The 15,001-nt window shown below is 58.8% G+C and overlaps 1 protein-coding gene across 15 annotated transcripts in view; it reads right to left on the bottom strand.

The window, feature by feature from the left end:
• The window catches only part of DYSF (dysferlin), a 222,678-nt gene that overhangs the window by 106,230 nt on the left and 101,447 nt on the right, over nt 1-15,001 (bottom strand). For all 15 annotated transcript variants that reach the window (XM_068979193.1, XM_068979167.1, XM_068979199.1 and 12 more), the window contains 8 exons: nt 11,459-11,651; nt 8,987-9,142; nt 5,611-5,742; nt 5,360-5,526; nt 4,433-4,547; nt 4,062-4,167; nt 3,669-3,811; nt 1,793-1,966 (listed from right to left, as the gene is read on the bottom strand). In XM_068979193.1, the coding sequence (XP_068835294.1) occupies nt 1,793-1,966; nt 3,669-3,811; nt 4,062-4,167; nt 4,433-4,547; nt 5,360-5,526; nt 5,611-5,742; nt 8,987-9,142; nt 11,459-11,651 (1,186 nt within the window). The remainder of the gene's footprint in view (nt 1-1,792; nt 1,967-3,668; nt 3,812-4,061; nt 4,168-4,432; nt 4,548-5,359; nt 5,527-5,610; nt 5,743-8,986; nt 9,143-11,458; nt 11,652-15,001) is intronic.

Raw genomic sequence — 15,001 nt, 5'->3', positions numbered from 1 at the left:
CAGAACATTCCGTTCCTCGCCCTCGGGCTCAGGCACTGGCGTGGGTACAGGGCCCAGGAGAGCTGGTCAGTCACACACAAGACGGCCCTGGCCTCCCGAGAAAGTGCACTCTCCCCTTGGGGTCTCCAGCTGAGAGGAAAGAGGAGGCCAGCTGGGCTCTGCTGGCTGTAAAGACGGTGGCAGCCTCCGTCACGGGCACCATCTTTGCCACCACATGGAATGAGCCAGTGTGAGAATGGGGCCAAGGCCGTGGGGCAAGCCAGAAACACAGAGCCCCAAGGACACTGTGTGAGCCCCTGGCTCCTGCCAGGCCCGATGCCTGATTCACCCCGTGGTGAATCAGATTCCCCGCCATCTGAGCCTTAAGCTCTTTTCCTCTCTTCAGCCCACTTGGGTTGCATTTCTGATGAAAACAAGCCCTGGCCCCTTAGTGGGCAGCACCCTCAGACCTGGCCCTGCCTCTGAGGTCTGCCAAGGTCTTTATTCCCCGCCCCTCACTGGGAGCCACACAAGCTCCCCACCACCACGCTGCCCTGTGCCCGAGCCAGGCCCCTTCCGATATGACAAAGAGATCCCCGGCCGCAGCTGCTCCAGCCTGGGTGGCAGTTCCAACCCCCCGCCCCCCGGCACAGTGCCAGCCTGAACACCAGCTCAGGGGCCCAGAGAGCCCAGAGCTTCGCCCTCTCCTTCAGCCTCCCTACCACTTGGCCCCCAGACCCGGGAAGGGCTCCCTCCAGAGCCTCTGACATCACCTGGCCCCAAGAGGGTTCTATCTCCCATACTGTCACCCCTGGACCCGGCCCCCCCCCAATAGGTCCTGGGAGTGATGGAGCTTCCAGGCCCTGCCCAGGCCCCCTCAGGGCCACTGCCAGCTTCAACTCCTTTTTCTGTAGCCATCCCTTCAGGGCTGGGGGGGCTCTCCCCACTGTACTCCCTGGCTGAGGGCTAAGACCCACTGCTCCTCACCCAGACCAAACACTTACATGTACTCACATACACACACACAGCGGGCTCATGAAGACACACTCAGATTCTATTAGCCAGTAAAGCTGGTGAGACCTACTCCCGTAGGTCACAGTGCAAAGCCCTCTCCCCCATCCAGGAGGCAAGCTGTCCTTCCCAGATTTCCGAGGTGACATCTCCTCCTGGGCATCTCACCCCCAGCTCTGGAAATCCCCAAACCAACAGAGCAGGGGACAGGCTATCCCCTGGTCCCAAACGTCCCCATTTGGTCCATCCAGGAAGTGTGAGCACATCTTTTTTGTGGAACACATCATCCAGACCCTGGATAACTTTGCTCTGACCCTCACTCCACTAGTTCTGGGAAGTGGTCTCTAAGGCACCTCTCTCCCCAGATTCTCGGGACGCCCACAAGATAGCCTCTGCCTCAGGAGGATCCAAGTCCACCCGAGGACATTCAGGGTCTCTGAACCCCTCTGGCTACTCCCCTGGGCCAGGCCAAAGCCTCCCAGGCCCATCCCCAGGCCAGCCAGCTTCTTCAGAGGAGCCAGGTCCCTTGGCCTCAGTCACAGGTCGGAGCACCAGAAGTCCAGGCCCTCTCGCTGTTCCCTTCTCAATTGCCAAAGTAGTAGCAGGTCTTCTGGTGCCAAGAAACGAGCTGTTCATTTTCAGGAGACTACCTAGAGAGGTGTCCACATCCCCACATGCAACCCCAGAGAACCGAATTCACAGTCCCATTCCGGGGCCCCCTGCACCTCCCCTGCATCAGCCCTAAACAGCCCTGGGAAAACATGCTGCACCCCATTAACCCCAGAAAGACATGGCCACATACCAGGGCCCCCTCAAGGGCAAACACAGCCGCAGGCCCCGTCTTCTCCAGGGGCTCCATGCGGCGGCGCCAGCGGCGGCGGCGAAAGGCATCCGTCTTGCGGTACTCCAGATGGAACTTCCAGCCAAAGAGCGAGGCATACTCCCAGCCCTCGCCCTCCGCCTCCGCCTGCCTGTGCTGCGTGGGAGAACAGGGCAGACTCAGGGGCCGCTTGGCAGGTTGGCAGGGAGTCCTGGGTTGGACTCCAGCTGTGCCCTCCTTGCCCTCCAAGACTCCCCACACGCACACCTTGCATCATTACCCTGCAGGTAGGAAAACCTGGGAGGGCCCCCTGGAGGAGGGGGTTCTGAGCAGTTTCTGCAGTGACAAGAGTCCCAGGTCAGGAAATCAGAGGCTCCCTGGGCTGTGGGGAGATCCAAGGAGCCAAGAAAGGAAGGGAGACTGAGCAGTGATGAAATCACTGGGCTTTTGGTTTGTTTGTTTATTTGGATTCTAGGTGGATTTCATGAATCCAAGGTTTCCTTGTAATTTCCTTTTTCTTCTTCATATCCCGACTTATAAACATGGAAATGGGTCTGCAATTGGGAGGCAAAATGAATAGCTCATTTCCCAGCCATAGGTTGTTTCTCCACTAGGCAAGACCTACAACAGTGTGGAGAGACCCCCCCTAGACTTCCTCCAAGGGTGCCCTTTCCCATGTTGGAGGGAGTCCCAGAAGCCCCTTCCCGCCATCTCGTGACCTGAGATGATCCTGAGGGCCACGAGCTCAGCGCCAGTCCCAAGGCTGGCTGTGTTCCTCTCTGGGGCAATGCCAGTGGTGAAGGGGCAGGCGGGGCCAGCACCTGGCAAGACTTCGCCTCTGTCCCCCAGGTGCCCTCATGGGCACAGTGGAGTCTGTCTGGTTCATGACACCAGGAACAGCCAGCTGCCCAAAAGCCTGGCCTCTCCTGGGACCCAGTGACCTTCCGCTCTAGATTCTCTGTGACCAAAGAGAGAGAGAAGGGACTTGGGTCATGCCAAAGGCTATTCCTGGACTGGAGGGGAGGCCTAGTTCTCGAGCCAAAATTCTAACATGTGCCTGGAAAGGAAGGACGCAGGCCAAGAGGGTTCCGGGGAGGCAGGCACGCAGAACGCGAGCATCTGGGTGACCCCGGGAGCAGGCGCAGGCAGGTGTGTGCTCATACAAGCTCACTCTGCAGCTGTCTGCATCCCAGGGGTGTCCAGGCATGGCTGTGGGCGGGGTGCTCACACTGTGAATATGCCCCCTAGTAAGTGCTGACTGAGCCCACCCAGCCTCTTTGCCTAGCAGCACCTTCATCCCCAGGAGGTCCCTTCACGGAATTGGCCGTGCTGGAGAAACAGGCTTCCTGGGGAGGGTATGCAGCCAGCCCACCCCAGCAACCCCAGCCAATGACTGATGGCTAAGGTGGTACAAACCCCAGCCCCCTTGCCTCCAGGCGAGGAAAGCTCTGTGGTGCTCCACGTTGAGCCCCTTTCCGAGCCACAGTTCAAGTCAAAACCGTCTCTGCCTGGGACCACAGTCTTGCTCTTGGCACCCCTGAGAGCACTGCCTCAACAAACTGCAGGCAGCCAAGCTCCTATCTCAGACTCTGCCCCAAGGACCCCCAGCCACACACACACTCGACGCACACCTCGCACCTTCCAGGGGATGCTGAGCACGTCCCCTTGCATAGTCGTGGGCACTTGGGTGCTCTCTGTCCATGAGCACCTGTGTGGGCGACACGCGATCTTCGAGCATTCCAAGTGCTTGTCTTGCACACGCCCCCTGCATGCGTGTGTGCACAGAGGTGCGCACTGTGCCCAGCTGGCCTCCCCTCCCCAGGGCCTCAGCTCTGCCCACCTCCACCCCCGGGCTCACCCGCTTCAACGCCTCCATCTGGCTGAGGTCCCTCCTGCGCAGACGGACCCAGCGCCGCCGCCGGTGTGTGTAGTACATCTTCTCGGCAGGGACCCAGTGCCTCGGCTTCCGGTCTGGCGGGATGGTGATGCTGTACTCCCAGCCTGGGGGAGGGGCACGCATCACTCATCGCCTGGCCATCTCCCACTCAGCGCTCGGAGGACGTTCACAGACTTTCAAGTGGCCACCGATTCCCGATTTGTAGTTTGAAGTAAGGACTCCCCAGGAGCTCCCCCAGGTGAAGTAGCCCAGTGAAGGCCAGTACCCCAAGTCCAAGGGCTCTGCCTTCAGTGGTCCCCACCAACATGCCTCACAAGACTGCTGGGTGCTCACGGGGCTCCACACGCCGCCCACCTTGCTCATCAACGGCCCGATTCAGGTCCGTGGACCACTCTTCATCTTCCCACTTCCAGCCCAGGGGGCACTCGATGTCATCCTTGGGGAGCACCTTCTCCCCGTTCTAGGGTGACACAAGTCAGGCAAGCGTGAGAAGAGACGAGAAGATGCAACCTGACGCTGCACACTCTCAAAGCCCCAGGTATGACTTGGGGTCCGCGTCCTACCCTTGCCAGACCGCTCACTGGCCCTGCGAAAGCCCGAGCATGGGTGCTGGGGGTGTGGGAGCAGGGGAGAGCGTTCTTCTCTCAGTCACACGCCCTTCCTGGGCCTAAACGTCCAGGACTCTGGGGAAGCAGAGCCCACTTGCCCCCTGAGCACCCGCTTACCACGTCCGTGTAGTTGTCACTCATGTAGATCCACCGGCCTCCGGGCAGCCGGGTCTGGCTCTCAAAGACCTCCTCCACGAAGCTCAGGTGGCCAGCGTCAGTGTCGTGGAGCAGCCTGCGGGCAGCGGCGAGTCGGGGTCTCTGCCAACACCCCCACCCACCCACACCCTCCGGCAGAGCACTCCAGGGCCTGGGCCAACCTTTCTGTGTCAGCCTCACTCCCAACCAATAACAGGAGAGACGAGGGGAAGAGACAGGAAGGGCAGCGAGTCAAGGGGACGGAAGAGAACGTCACCACCAAGATAAAGAGAGAAACAGGGAAACCAACTGAAGACTCCAAAAACCCTGTGGGTGTTTGAAGCTCAGTAGATAGTTGCAGAAATGCAAAAGATTACCAAGCGACATTCTTAAGACGAGTACGTGACTACGATAGGCGTTACTCTTCAATTTTTAAAGAGTAAAAAAAAAAAAAATGTGTTGAATATCAACCAAAATGGAAAAAGGGGGAGGAGGAAGAGATGGAGATGGCAATGCAGTTGGAGAAGGATAACGCTGTCCCGAGAGGCACTAAGGGAGAGGGGGCCTGAGACGGGAGAGGGGGCCTGAGACGGGAGAGGGGGCCTGAGACGGGAGAGGGACCAAGACGGGAGAGGGGTTAACATGCAGAGGAGAGAGCAGGCTTTCTCTGGTATCTTGGAGAAAAGGGCTGTAACCAATGGATGCAAAGTCTACTGGATGTCAGCTTAGGTTTAATCAGAAAGGACTTTCTGATCATTAGAGCCCTTTGAGCAGAGAATGCTGCCTCGTGAGCCCAGGAGAGTTCAAGGGAGTCACTCTGACCAGCACAGGGGCAGAGTAGACAGAGACCCTTTCAGAGAAATGGCTGGGGCAGACGGGGTCTCCAAGCCCTCCCTGCCCACGACTCACGTCTTCTCTGGACACACGAACCAGTCTCCAGCCCAGGCCCAGCCGGCTGAGGGGCGGAAGCTGTCCTTGGGTAGCTTGATCCTGCCCGTGATGTCAGAAAACTTGGGGTAGGTGAGGCCAGTTGTGCCCCAGTTCCCAACCAGGGCCAGCTTGGTCTGGTTCTCATACTGGAGAGTGAGCAACAGGGAAGTGAGCAGGCCTGCAGTAGCTCAGGGGCTGGGGGCAGGATGGACAGGCAGTCAGGCACTCACGGTTTCAGCGAAGACGGAGAGCTTGCCCTCAGCAAACTGGTTGAACTCCTTTTCATCCACAGAGAGTCCAAACCAGAGCCTGACCCGAATCTGCACAGGCATCCGGGCTCCGGGCACCCCTTCCATTGGATACTGGGTACCAGAGAAGGAAAGAAACCCACAATCCCCTTCAGAGTCAGGATCTCTCAACTGGCAGGGCCTCCAGGCCTGGGCATACCAGCCTGACACCCCATCAGGGTGGGCCCTATTGGGAGACTTCTCAGAAGTTCACGGATGACTGAGAAACCTCACCAAGATTCCTTCCCATCAAAAGAGAAGACTGCATTCTTCCCATCCAGGTGCTCTCTGCAGAGACAGGCCATGTCGAGACCAGGAGCCCCATTCTCCCCTCTCCCACCACATCCTCACTTCTGCTCTCTCCTAGCATAGGATGGTCCTGTGGAACTTTCTGTTACAGTGGAAATGGTTTTTTACATTTGCACAGTTCAATGCACCAGCTCCATGTGGCAACTGAGCAGTTAAAATGTAGCTGGTATGACTGAGAAACTAAATTTTTAGTTTTATTTCATTTAAATTTAAATAACCACATATGGCTAGCATATTGGACAGTATGGTTCTAGAACATGTCTCTATAAGAGAGAGAAAGGTCTGAAAAGGGGAGAGGTTAAAGCCTCTCTATTCAGTTTCAATTTGGTTTTTTTTTTTTTTTTCCAGGGTTTTTTGGCTGGATGTTAGTGTATCATCTGATATCCCCACCCTTTCAAGTGCTTATCAGCATGTTAACCGCTATTCACTGGTCTTCAACTGCTTTTTATCCTGAAACTTTCAGAAGCTCTGCCAAAACAGAATAACCACAACAACCCAACATAAAACATTTATTCTCCACAACTGCTTCACCATTTGATGGAAATCAAGGGTCAGATATGGCCTAAGGAACAGAAGTGCCTCACTTTCAGAATAACACACAGTCCCTTAGAGGAAGTAACACATTAAGTATCCAGGCTTCATGTGCCTGAGTTTGGAAGAGTGTCTCCGCTGGGACATGGAGCTGAATGAGATGAGAAAGTCACTTTGGTGGGTTTAGAGGAGGAAAGGGAGGCTGAGCTAAGGGCTCTCCAACCAGTAGAAGAGGCCTGGATCCCCAGAGCGGGAGCCCAGCCCAGGTAAGAGGATCAGAAAGGGGTGGTCATGCCAGGGCATCAGCAATCTCACCCTTCACCGCCTCCCTGTCTTGGTTCATCCTCAGTGAAGCCTGGAGGAGCCCCTGACCCCAAGTGTCACCCCTCGGAAACCTCCCTATGACTGTTTGCTTCGGTGTCCTCTCCCCTGGGGTGGTTAGTAGCCTTTTCCCCTCCAAACCACCAGCCCCAGGGAGATGGCAGGAATGCCTGACCCCCCCCCTTCCCCCTTCCGCCCCCAGTCTCTCCCCTGCCCTCCCCCAGACAGGGCCAGCCTGCTGGACCCAAAATAGCAACAGCAAATAAAGAAATGTCTAGTTTGGGGCTCCTCTCCCTCTCTGCTGGTGCTCATTTTTTCCAACTTTGGTTTAAGTTAAGAAACACCAATGTTTTCTTGGTCTCTGCTTGCTGCCAACATTTTTGTAGAGCTTGCTCAGGAGCTACTGGCGGGGCTCATAAACTCAGTGGGGAAGACTTCGAGAAACAATCTTATATCTTTTTTTTTTTTTTTCTTTCTTGGGATCAGAAAAATTTTTCAGTTTGCATTTCCCTGAGGCTGCAGGGCCAAGGGGTCAGAGCCTGATGTTCATTCCGTTCACAGGCGTCCAGCAGGCCCGCTCCTGCAGCCTCACCTCCACTGCAGCCTGACAGCCCTCCCTGGCTAATCCTGTTCAGATGTGGCCACTCCCTGGACTTCCTTTCCCATCTGCCTGACCAGGCAAGGAGCTGGCTTGGGAGAGAATAAAGCAGGATGCTAGGAGGTTAGGATCTCACGAGGAAAATGTCCCAGGTGGGAGGGGCAGCCCACTGCCTCACACCCCCGCCCTCTTTCTAGGCAAAGCCGGCTCTCCTCTGAAGCACCAATGACCCGCATGTAGACTTCTGATCATCCCTGGCTCTGTGATGGCCTCCAGCCATGGTGCTGGTGGAGTCTCCTCTCCCCAGGGGGCAAAGAGCTCCCCAGAAGGAAAAGGGGAGAAGAGAAGAAAAAAAATTGTATTCATTGATCACCTAGTTCCGGTAAGACCCTTGACTTGTGCTACCTAATTCCATCCTCAATGCTGTAATCAGGGCAGTCTGATCTTTATTCTATAGGTAGGAAAACAGCATTCAGAGAGATTGGGCAATCTGCCCAAGGCCACACAGTATTTCAGCCAACCTACAACCTCTGCACACACACTATGCGTTTGAAAGCTGTCTCCTCTGCCCACCTCAGAGGGCAGCGAGAATGACTGGCCAGTACATGAATGGATCGGCCAACAACCACTCAGAGGTTGGAGGCTAAGGTTAGTGCACAGTGACTTCCTGGAAGAGGTGAGATGGAAGGAGGCTCTGGTGTGGATGGGAAGAGACAGGGGAGGGAAGGTTGAAGGCCAGGCAGTTTCTGATGCCACCAGAGCCATTTGGAGTCAGCCCCACGCGGTGAGCGGCAGGCTTACTCCCCAGGCCTCCTCCTCGAGCAGAGCAGCCTGTGATGGCTCTCCACACACAGATCCTCACCTGGGCCACAGCAGCCACAGCTCAGAGAGGGGTGTCCCTGAACTGTCCCGACCAGCCAGCCACAGCACCCTGACCAAGGTTCGTGTATCCCCACATGAACCCAGAGAAGAAAGCAGGCATCTTCAGGCACCTGCTCACCCCCCTGTCACCCGCCCCCAAGGCTGAGAGAAGACGGTAGGGGAGCAAGGATGGGTGGGAAGGGAAAGGGCAGGGGACGTGGGGACCGAAGGACGAAAGGGACAGGGTCACCAGGCCTCCGGTGAGCACAGCCAGTGCCCACACACCAGCCTTAACATGGGGAGGAATTCCAACCCGAGTGTGACTCAACCTGGAGCCAAACCCTCGGGAGGGTGGAGCCAGGTCTGTGCCAGGACTCCTAAAGGTTGGCCATGGGGGCTGTGGGCTGAGGCCGCCCCCACCAGGGAGCTGGCTGGAGAGGGGCACAGCCTCCGGGCTCAGCCCCTCATTCATTCCCAGCACCCCCTGATTCTCACCTACTCGCTCTCCAGACCAAGTGCATGGGGTCTAGGGACTTTGTGGGAGGAAGGGAGAAGGGAAGTCTTTCTATGGAAGCCCTCGGTCCCTTCAGAGAGCAGAGCCTCGAAATTCTGAGCCTGACAGGAAACAGGAAACCAGAGGGAAGGGGACCACCCTAGGGGTAACAGAGTATGACCACGACTGGAGGGAAAACAACCCACTTTCAGAAATATCGTCTGCAGCTTTCCACAGTTCTTGCCACAGTAGCTGGAGCCGCGACGGGAGAAGAGGACCTCGTGGGCAGGCACCCGGTGGTAGGCCACCCGCTTGTCCCCCTGCAGCATCCAGATGACGACGTCAGGAAGGCTGTTCTGGGGCTGGAGAGAGGGTGGCAGTCAGGGCAGGGACGACGGTGCCTCCTGGCCCGCGCCCTCCGCCCACCACAAGTGAGCCAGCCTCCACAGGCCTCTCCTCCAAGCCTCTACCCTCGGGTGTCCCCTGACCCCGCAGGGCTGGCTGGGCACCCCTATCTTCAGCAGCTATGAGCCCTCAAGGAGAGGACGCCAGGCTGCCCCCAGCTCACAGGAGTAGCCCACCAGGAATTCACTGATCTGCATTCACATTTTCTGGGAAGAGACCCTCCTGCCTGGAGCCCCACGTTCTTAAACCCCTCTACTGGGGAGTAGAGAAATGCTGATTTGACCCTAGAGACGACATTACACCTAAGAGCCACCTCCTTCCCCACTACTGAGAGCAGCAGTGAATCCACAGAAGGCGAGCCCCTTCCCAGAGGACACCGGGCCCTCCTCCCTCTAACAGCAGGGGCTCGGGGGTCTGGCCCTTTTCTGGGCCCGCTGACACAGGGCTCTGAAAACGGAGGGCCCTGGAGCGCTTCCACGCCTCTAGGGAGAACTGCTCCCGGATGCCACACTCAGGAGAGGTGGTCGGTCGGCTAAATCCATCTGCTCCCAAGGCCTGTGCTTTGTGGGAGGGGCTGCTGCCCGGCGCCCTCCCTTAGCGTCTCCCTGCGTGTCACGTCACCCCTGCAGCCGGGAGGCAGCACAGGCGAGGAAATGGGCTCAAAGAGGTGAGGAGCCAGGCTTTTTTGATTCTAAACGTATGTTCTTAACCACAGCACCAAGTGTGGTCCTGCGGCGCCACCAGGAAGCTTGCCGGAAATGCAGATGCTCAGGCCCCACCCCAGACATGAGAGATCAGTGGGGCTTGGGCCCTGTGCTGACAAGCCCTTGGAGGGTTCTGGAGCACACCCGGCTCCCTCCCATTCCCTCCACAGTCCTTAGCACTCGGGTCACCTTAGCCACTCCCAGCCGTGGCACAGTCTGCACTGAGGGTCCCGGAGTCTGGGCCAAGACGTGGAAGGCAGTCTGTGACCCGCCCCAGGGGATGGTCCACAGCCACTTCCAGGGGTCATCCTGGGATTGAGCAGCACAGTGGCACCCAGGTAACCAGTCATATGTTAGAGGCCCCACTTGGGGAAGAGACAACACTGACCCTTCAGGCCGCTTCCCCTCCGGAGCACCCCTTCCACCTCCTGGGCCCTCATCTCCCCACTCAGCCCTGCCCTTCTCTGCACACCCCTTCTGCAGAGACCATGCCTCACCACCTCCCTCCCTGGGGGCCCCACGTGGCTCTGGCCAGGGCAGGCAGCACCTGTGTCCACCCATGACATATAGACAGGCCTTTCTCCTCATTCTAGACAAATCTGTGGCCTGCCTGCTTCCCTGGAGACCCGGTGGGGGCATGTGACCCCGGGGGGCAGAGGGGTCAGGTGTAGACGCAACATTACTTGCAGGTGCAGCCTCCTCAAGCCTGGGGCTCAGGAGCACCCGGGCAGGCGGGAAACACAGGGTCCTATGAGAGGCAGGCTCGAGGCAGACAGGTTGGTGAGGAGGTGGGGCTGGGTCCCTGGGAAAGGGGGCCCTGGCACTGGACCTAGAGCCAGGCCCCCCGGATTCTGGTCCCAGCTCTGTCTCTGACATTCTTTGGCACCATTTGTGCTAAGTCACTTCAATCATGTCTGACTTTTTGTGACCCTATGGCCTGAAGCTCACCAGGCTCCTCTGTCCATGAGATTTTCCTGGCAAGAATACTTGAGCGGGTTGCCACGCCCTCCTCCAGGGGATCTTCCTGACCCAGGAACCAAACCCACATCTCAGTGCAGGAGTGCCTCTTTACCACGGGGGCACCTGGGAAGCCCTTGGCAGCATTTATTAAGCACATTTCTTGAGCATACTTGGGGGCATTTTGAACTTCCCTGGTGACTCAGATGATAAAGCGTCTGCCTACAACGTGGGAGACCCAGGTTCGATCCCTGGGTCGGGAAGATCCTCTGGAGAAGGAAATGGCAACGCACTCCAGTACTCTTGCCTGGAAAATCCCATGGATGGAGGAGCATGGTAGGCTACAGTCCATGGGGTCGCAAAGAGTCAGACATGACGGAGCAACTTCACTTTCTTTCTTCGGGGGCATTTATCAAGCACCTACTACGTGCCGGATTCTGGGCTGGGCCCCACCACACGTCCCTTCTATGACGGCAGACATGGAGGCTCAGAGAGATTAAGTCACCTGCCCAAGGTTACCCAGCAATAGAGCCAGTTTGGACCAGACATCCCCCCTGCCCCTCCCAGCTCTGACATCCCAGGCGGGAAGGAAGGCAATCGCAGGTCAGCTACCTCGTCAGCCAGGGCACGGAGCCGCAGGAGCCAGTCCTCAGCCTGCTCCAGGGCGGCAGGGAGCTCACTGTGGCCGAGCTTCAGGGCCTGGGCCGCCTCGGTGATCTGGCTCAGGTGGCGGGTGCGCAGCTGGTACAGGTACTGGTCCAGGTGGGTGGCAGAGGGCACCTCCTGGACATCACCCAGGGGTTGGCTATGACAGACAGAGACAGGATTTGCCTGATGAGCCAGAGCCCAGCACTCACCCGGGCCCAGCCACACACACACACGCATGTACACATGTGTGCACAGGCACTCACAACAGACCTCAAACCCTCAGCCTCCTGCTGGCTGCTCCACTTGCCCTGGGTGCCTCCTCCAGCTACCTCCTCCAGGAAGCCTGCCCCAACCACACTGGCCAGAGTGCCTCCTGCTCTGAAGTACCTCTCTGTTCTGAGGCTGCCTGTCTGGAACCTACCCTCTCAGCCTCCAGTTCTGTGACCTCTTTCGCCTGTGCGTCCCCTCTGCGCAACTGACTGCAAGCCCCCAGAGGCCCGGTGAGTCCCTCCTGGCCCCGCTGCACCCTCCTAGAGCAGAGGCCTGAGCACTAAGTTGCCTTTGGCTGAAACGAATCCATTCTGTTGTACGCACACTTTCCTCAAGAAGGAAATTTATGGACCCCTGACAAGCCGCTGCAGACGCTGTGGGGAGGCCAGCAGCCAGCAGCACAGATGGGTCGACCCAAGGCGGCCCCACAGCACCCCTCCCAGAACCCTCTGCCTTGGGAAGCCTTTGGAGAGGAGGTGGGGGTACATGCAGTCCCAGAAACACGGCCCCAAGCCTCCAGTAGGGGGGCTGGGTTTAAACTCAACCCTATTTGGAGGCGTAGAACTCTGACCACCCCCATCCAAAGGCTGGGCTCCCTGCCTGGGCGCCCCTTTATATGCTCCTTCGGGCCACACCAAGGCCCAGGGTCAGTCAGTACGCACACAGGGGTCACAGAGGACGGAAGAGTGGCGAGGCCGCCTCTGTGCTCTTCTCACTGGGCAGGACTCCTCCGCATTACTTCTGCCCCAGGGCACGGGCCGCCCCACCCCCGCCAAGCCCTTGACTCGCAAACGGGACATCAGTCAAGCCCGCTTGCTCACCAGATCTGCTCCCACCACTCGCAGCCACCCCCCACCTCACGTTCCCTCCCCGCGGTGTCTCGACTCCCGGCTCCCGGCTGATTTATTTTTCTGCCAATTTCCCCGAGCTATGCAGAACCAATTACCGCCGAGCGCAGCGGCACCGCCGCCGCCAGATACACCACTCTGGCAGGCCCTCGGCGCACTACATTTTTCCTGTTATTTTTTTTAATTGAATTTTTAGGGTGGGGGGAGCAGTACGCAAACTCCATCTCAGGAAACTTAAGCCCTGGGGCCTGTCTCAGGTCACGTACTGCACACCCTGTGGTAATATAATATTTACTGCCCCGAGGGTGCCTCGGATGGGGCTGCCCCAGGCCAGGAGAGGGGCGGCCTTCATCCCCAGCTCGCCAGAGCATGGCGGAGGGGCATGTTCGGAGGGTGAAGGGGGGCCGGGGCCGGACTCCTGGGCTGGGCCTGCTGGGAAGGAGGCCTGAGTGGGCCTGAGGGCGGGGGCAGGCGGGTCTGGAGTGGGAGATGGAGAGGCGAGCCAACCAGGGTGATTTATGCTCCCAGCCTGGGTCGGGAACTGAGAGGGACTGCCATGCAGACCACCAAAGGGATATTTTCATGGAGGCCACCAGCCCAGCCAAGGCTCCCCAAGAAACAGTCGAGACCTGCAACTGCCGCAAGCAAGGTGCCTCGGCCCTTTCCCACCCTGTAAAGCCCAAGGCAGGCCCAGAAGAAAGGGAGACCTGGAAGGGGAGGCCGGTGACAGGGCCCCAACCCTAAGCAGGGGCAGTCGCTCTACCAACCCTGGATGACTTGGAAACGACAGGCCAGCCCAGGGCAGGGTCCAGCACAGGCTAGGAGCAGAGCCGGGCTGTCCACGAGGTGGCTGTCTGCCCCCGCATGGAGTGGATGCCTTTATAGGGATGCTGCCTAGGAGGAGAGAGTGTCCAGCCTGAAAGATGCGCTGGGCGCTGGGTCATTCATTTCACGCCTCAGGAGGATCAGCTCTGTTGGTCCTGATCAGAGGCTGGATCCAGGGATGAGGCCCAGCTCTGCCCTCAGGAAGGCCCTGGAACAGACAAGCTAGATCCGCCCCCTGAGCTTTCTCAGAGTCTGGAGTACTTCCTGGAGGAAGAGGACTCAAGCTGCACTGGCAGGGTCAACAGAGTGGGTCAGGCCGAGCAGAGCAGGAAGAGCCTTGTGGCTGAAGAAGCAGAATGTGCAGAAGACAAGGCTCAGAGGCGGGGGCAGCACATGCGAGGGAGTGAGCCAGCACGGAGGCTCCCGGGGGCCGGAGGGTGAGACTGCTGAGGTCCAGGAGCAGGCAGTGGAGATAGAGAAGTCCACGTGTCAGACGAGAGCTGGCTTTTCCTGAAGGCAACGGGAGCCGCCGCAGGGCTGGAGTGGAGGTGGCAGGGCACAGGCTTAGGAAGATCACAGAAAATGAGCAGGATGGACACCCAGGTGTGGCTGGCAGATGGGTCCGTGGGTCAGATGAGAGGAGAAGGCTGGGCCGAAGGAGCAGAGTGGGCACGACTGGCGCAGCGGGGAGAGGGGCTCCCAGGAGATGCGGCAGGAAGGGATCTGCGCAAACAAGGGCCCTTGATGGTGGAGCGGTGGGCAGGGGCTGGCTGGAGCAGTGGGTGAGCAGCTGGCGGCCACCTATGGCAAGCTGGCTCTTGTAATCCGCGCCCAGGTGCCCTGCTGTTGGCTGCAGTGATGCACGACACAGAGCCGGGTGGGGGAGAGGAGCTCTCTTGCTGCAGCCCCAGGGCTCTTGGTGGCTCAGATGGTGCTGAGGGAACCAACCTTCCACAGAGAGGCGTGCGTGCCCTCCCGAGGGGGAGGGACCCTCCTCACAAGCCCCTGACTGGAGACCAGGGCTCTCCGCGAGGCCCCCGGCCACCATCTATCCCCAGGAGAGTGATTCAAGGGGACCAGGCTTCGGCAGAGGCATTTTGAGCCCAAGTACATCAAGAACGGAGCACTGGGAAAGCGGGGCAGACGCCCAGGGGCCTGGGGCCCACCAGTCTCAGATGCGTCAGGCCCCTCGGACCTGCCAAGGTCCACACCGGGCATGAGTCACGAGCAGACCGTGGTGAACCCAGAGCCCTGGCCCGCCCTCCACACCCGAGCCGTCAGGTCGGGCAGTGGGGCACAGCCAGGCACGCTGCAGCTGCCCCTGCTGACGGCACCCCCTCTAGCCTCACAGTGACCTCCGACCTCCAGACCACAGACGCCCACAGGCAACCGCTACTCAGCACTGCCAGCCCTGAGCGCCTCCCCCTCTACCAAACCTGCTCTTCTCCCTCTGTCCCCCTCCAGAAATGGCCCAGCTCTCCACCCTCCTGCTCTGGCCAGAGCCAAGGGACCATTCTGGACCTTCCCTGGGCCCCCACACTCAATCCACCATCAAAGCCTGTCC

The sequence above is a fragment of the Capricornis sumatraensis genome, chromosome 1, assembly GCF_032405125.1.
Source record: "Capricornis sumatraensis isolate serow.1 chromosome 1, serow.2, whole genome shotgun sequence".
In the NCBI taxonomy this organism is placed as follows: Eukaryota; Metazoa; Chordata; class Mammalia; order Artiodactyla; family Bovidae; genus Capricornis; species Capricornis sumatraensis.
Note: the sequence above shows the minus strand (reverse complement) of the source record. Positions and strands in the feature narration are given on the sequence as shown.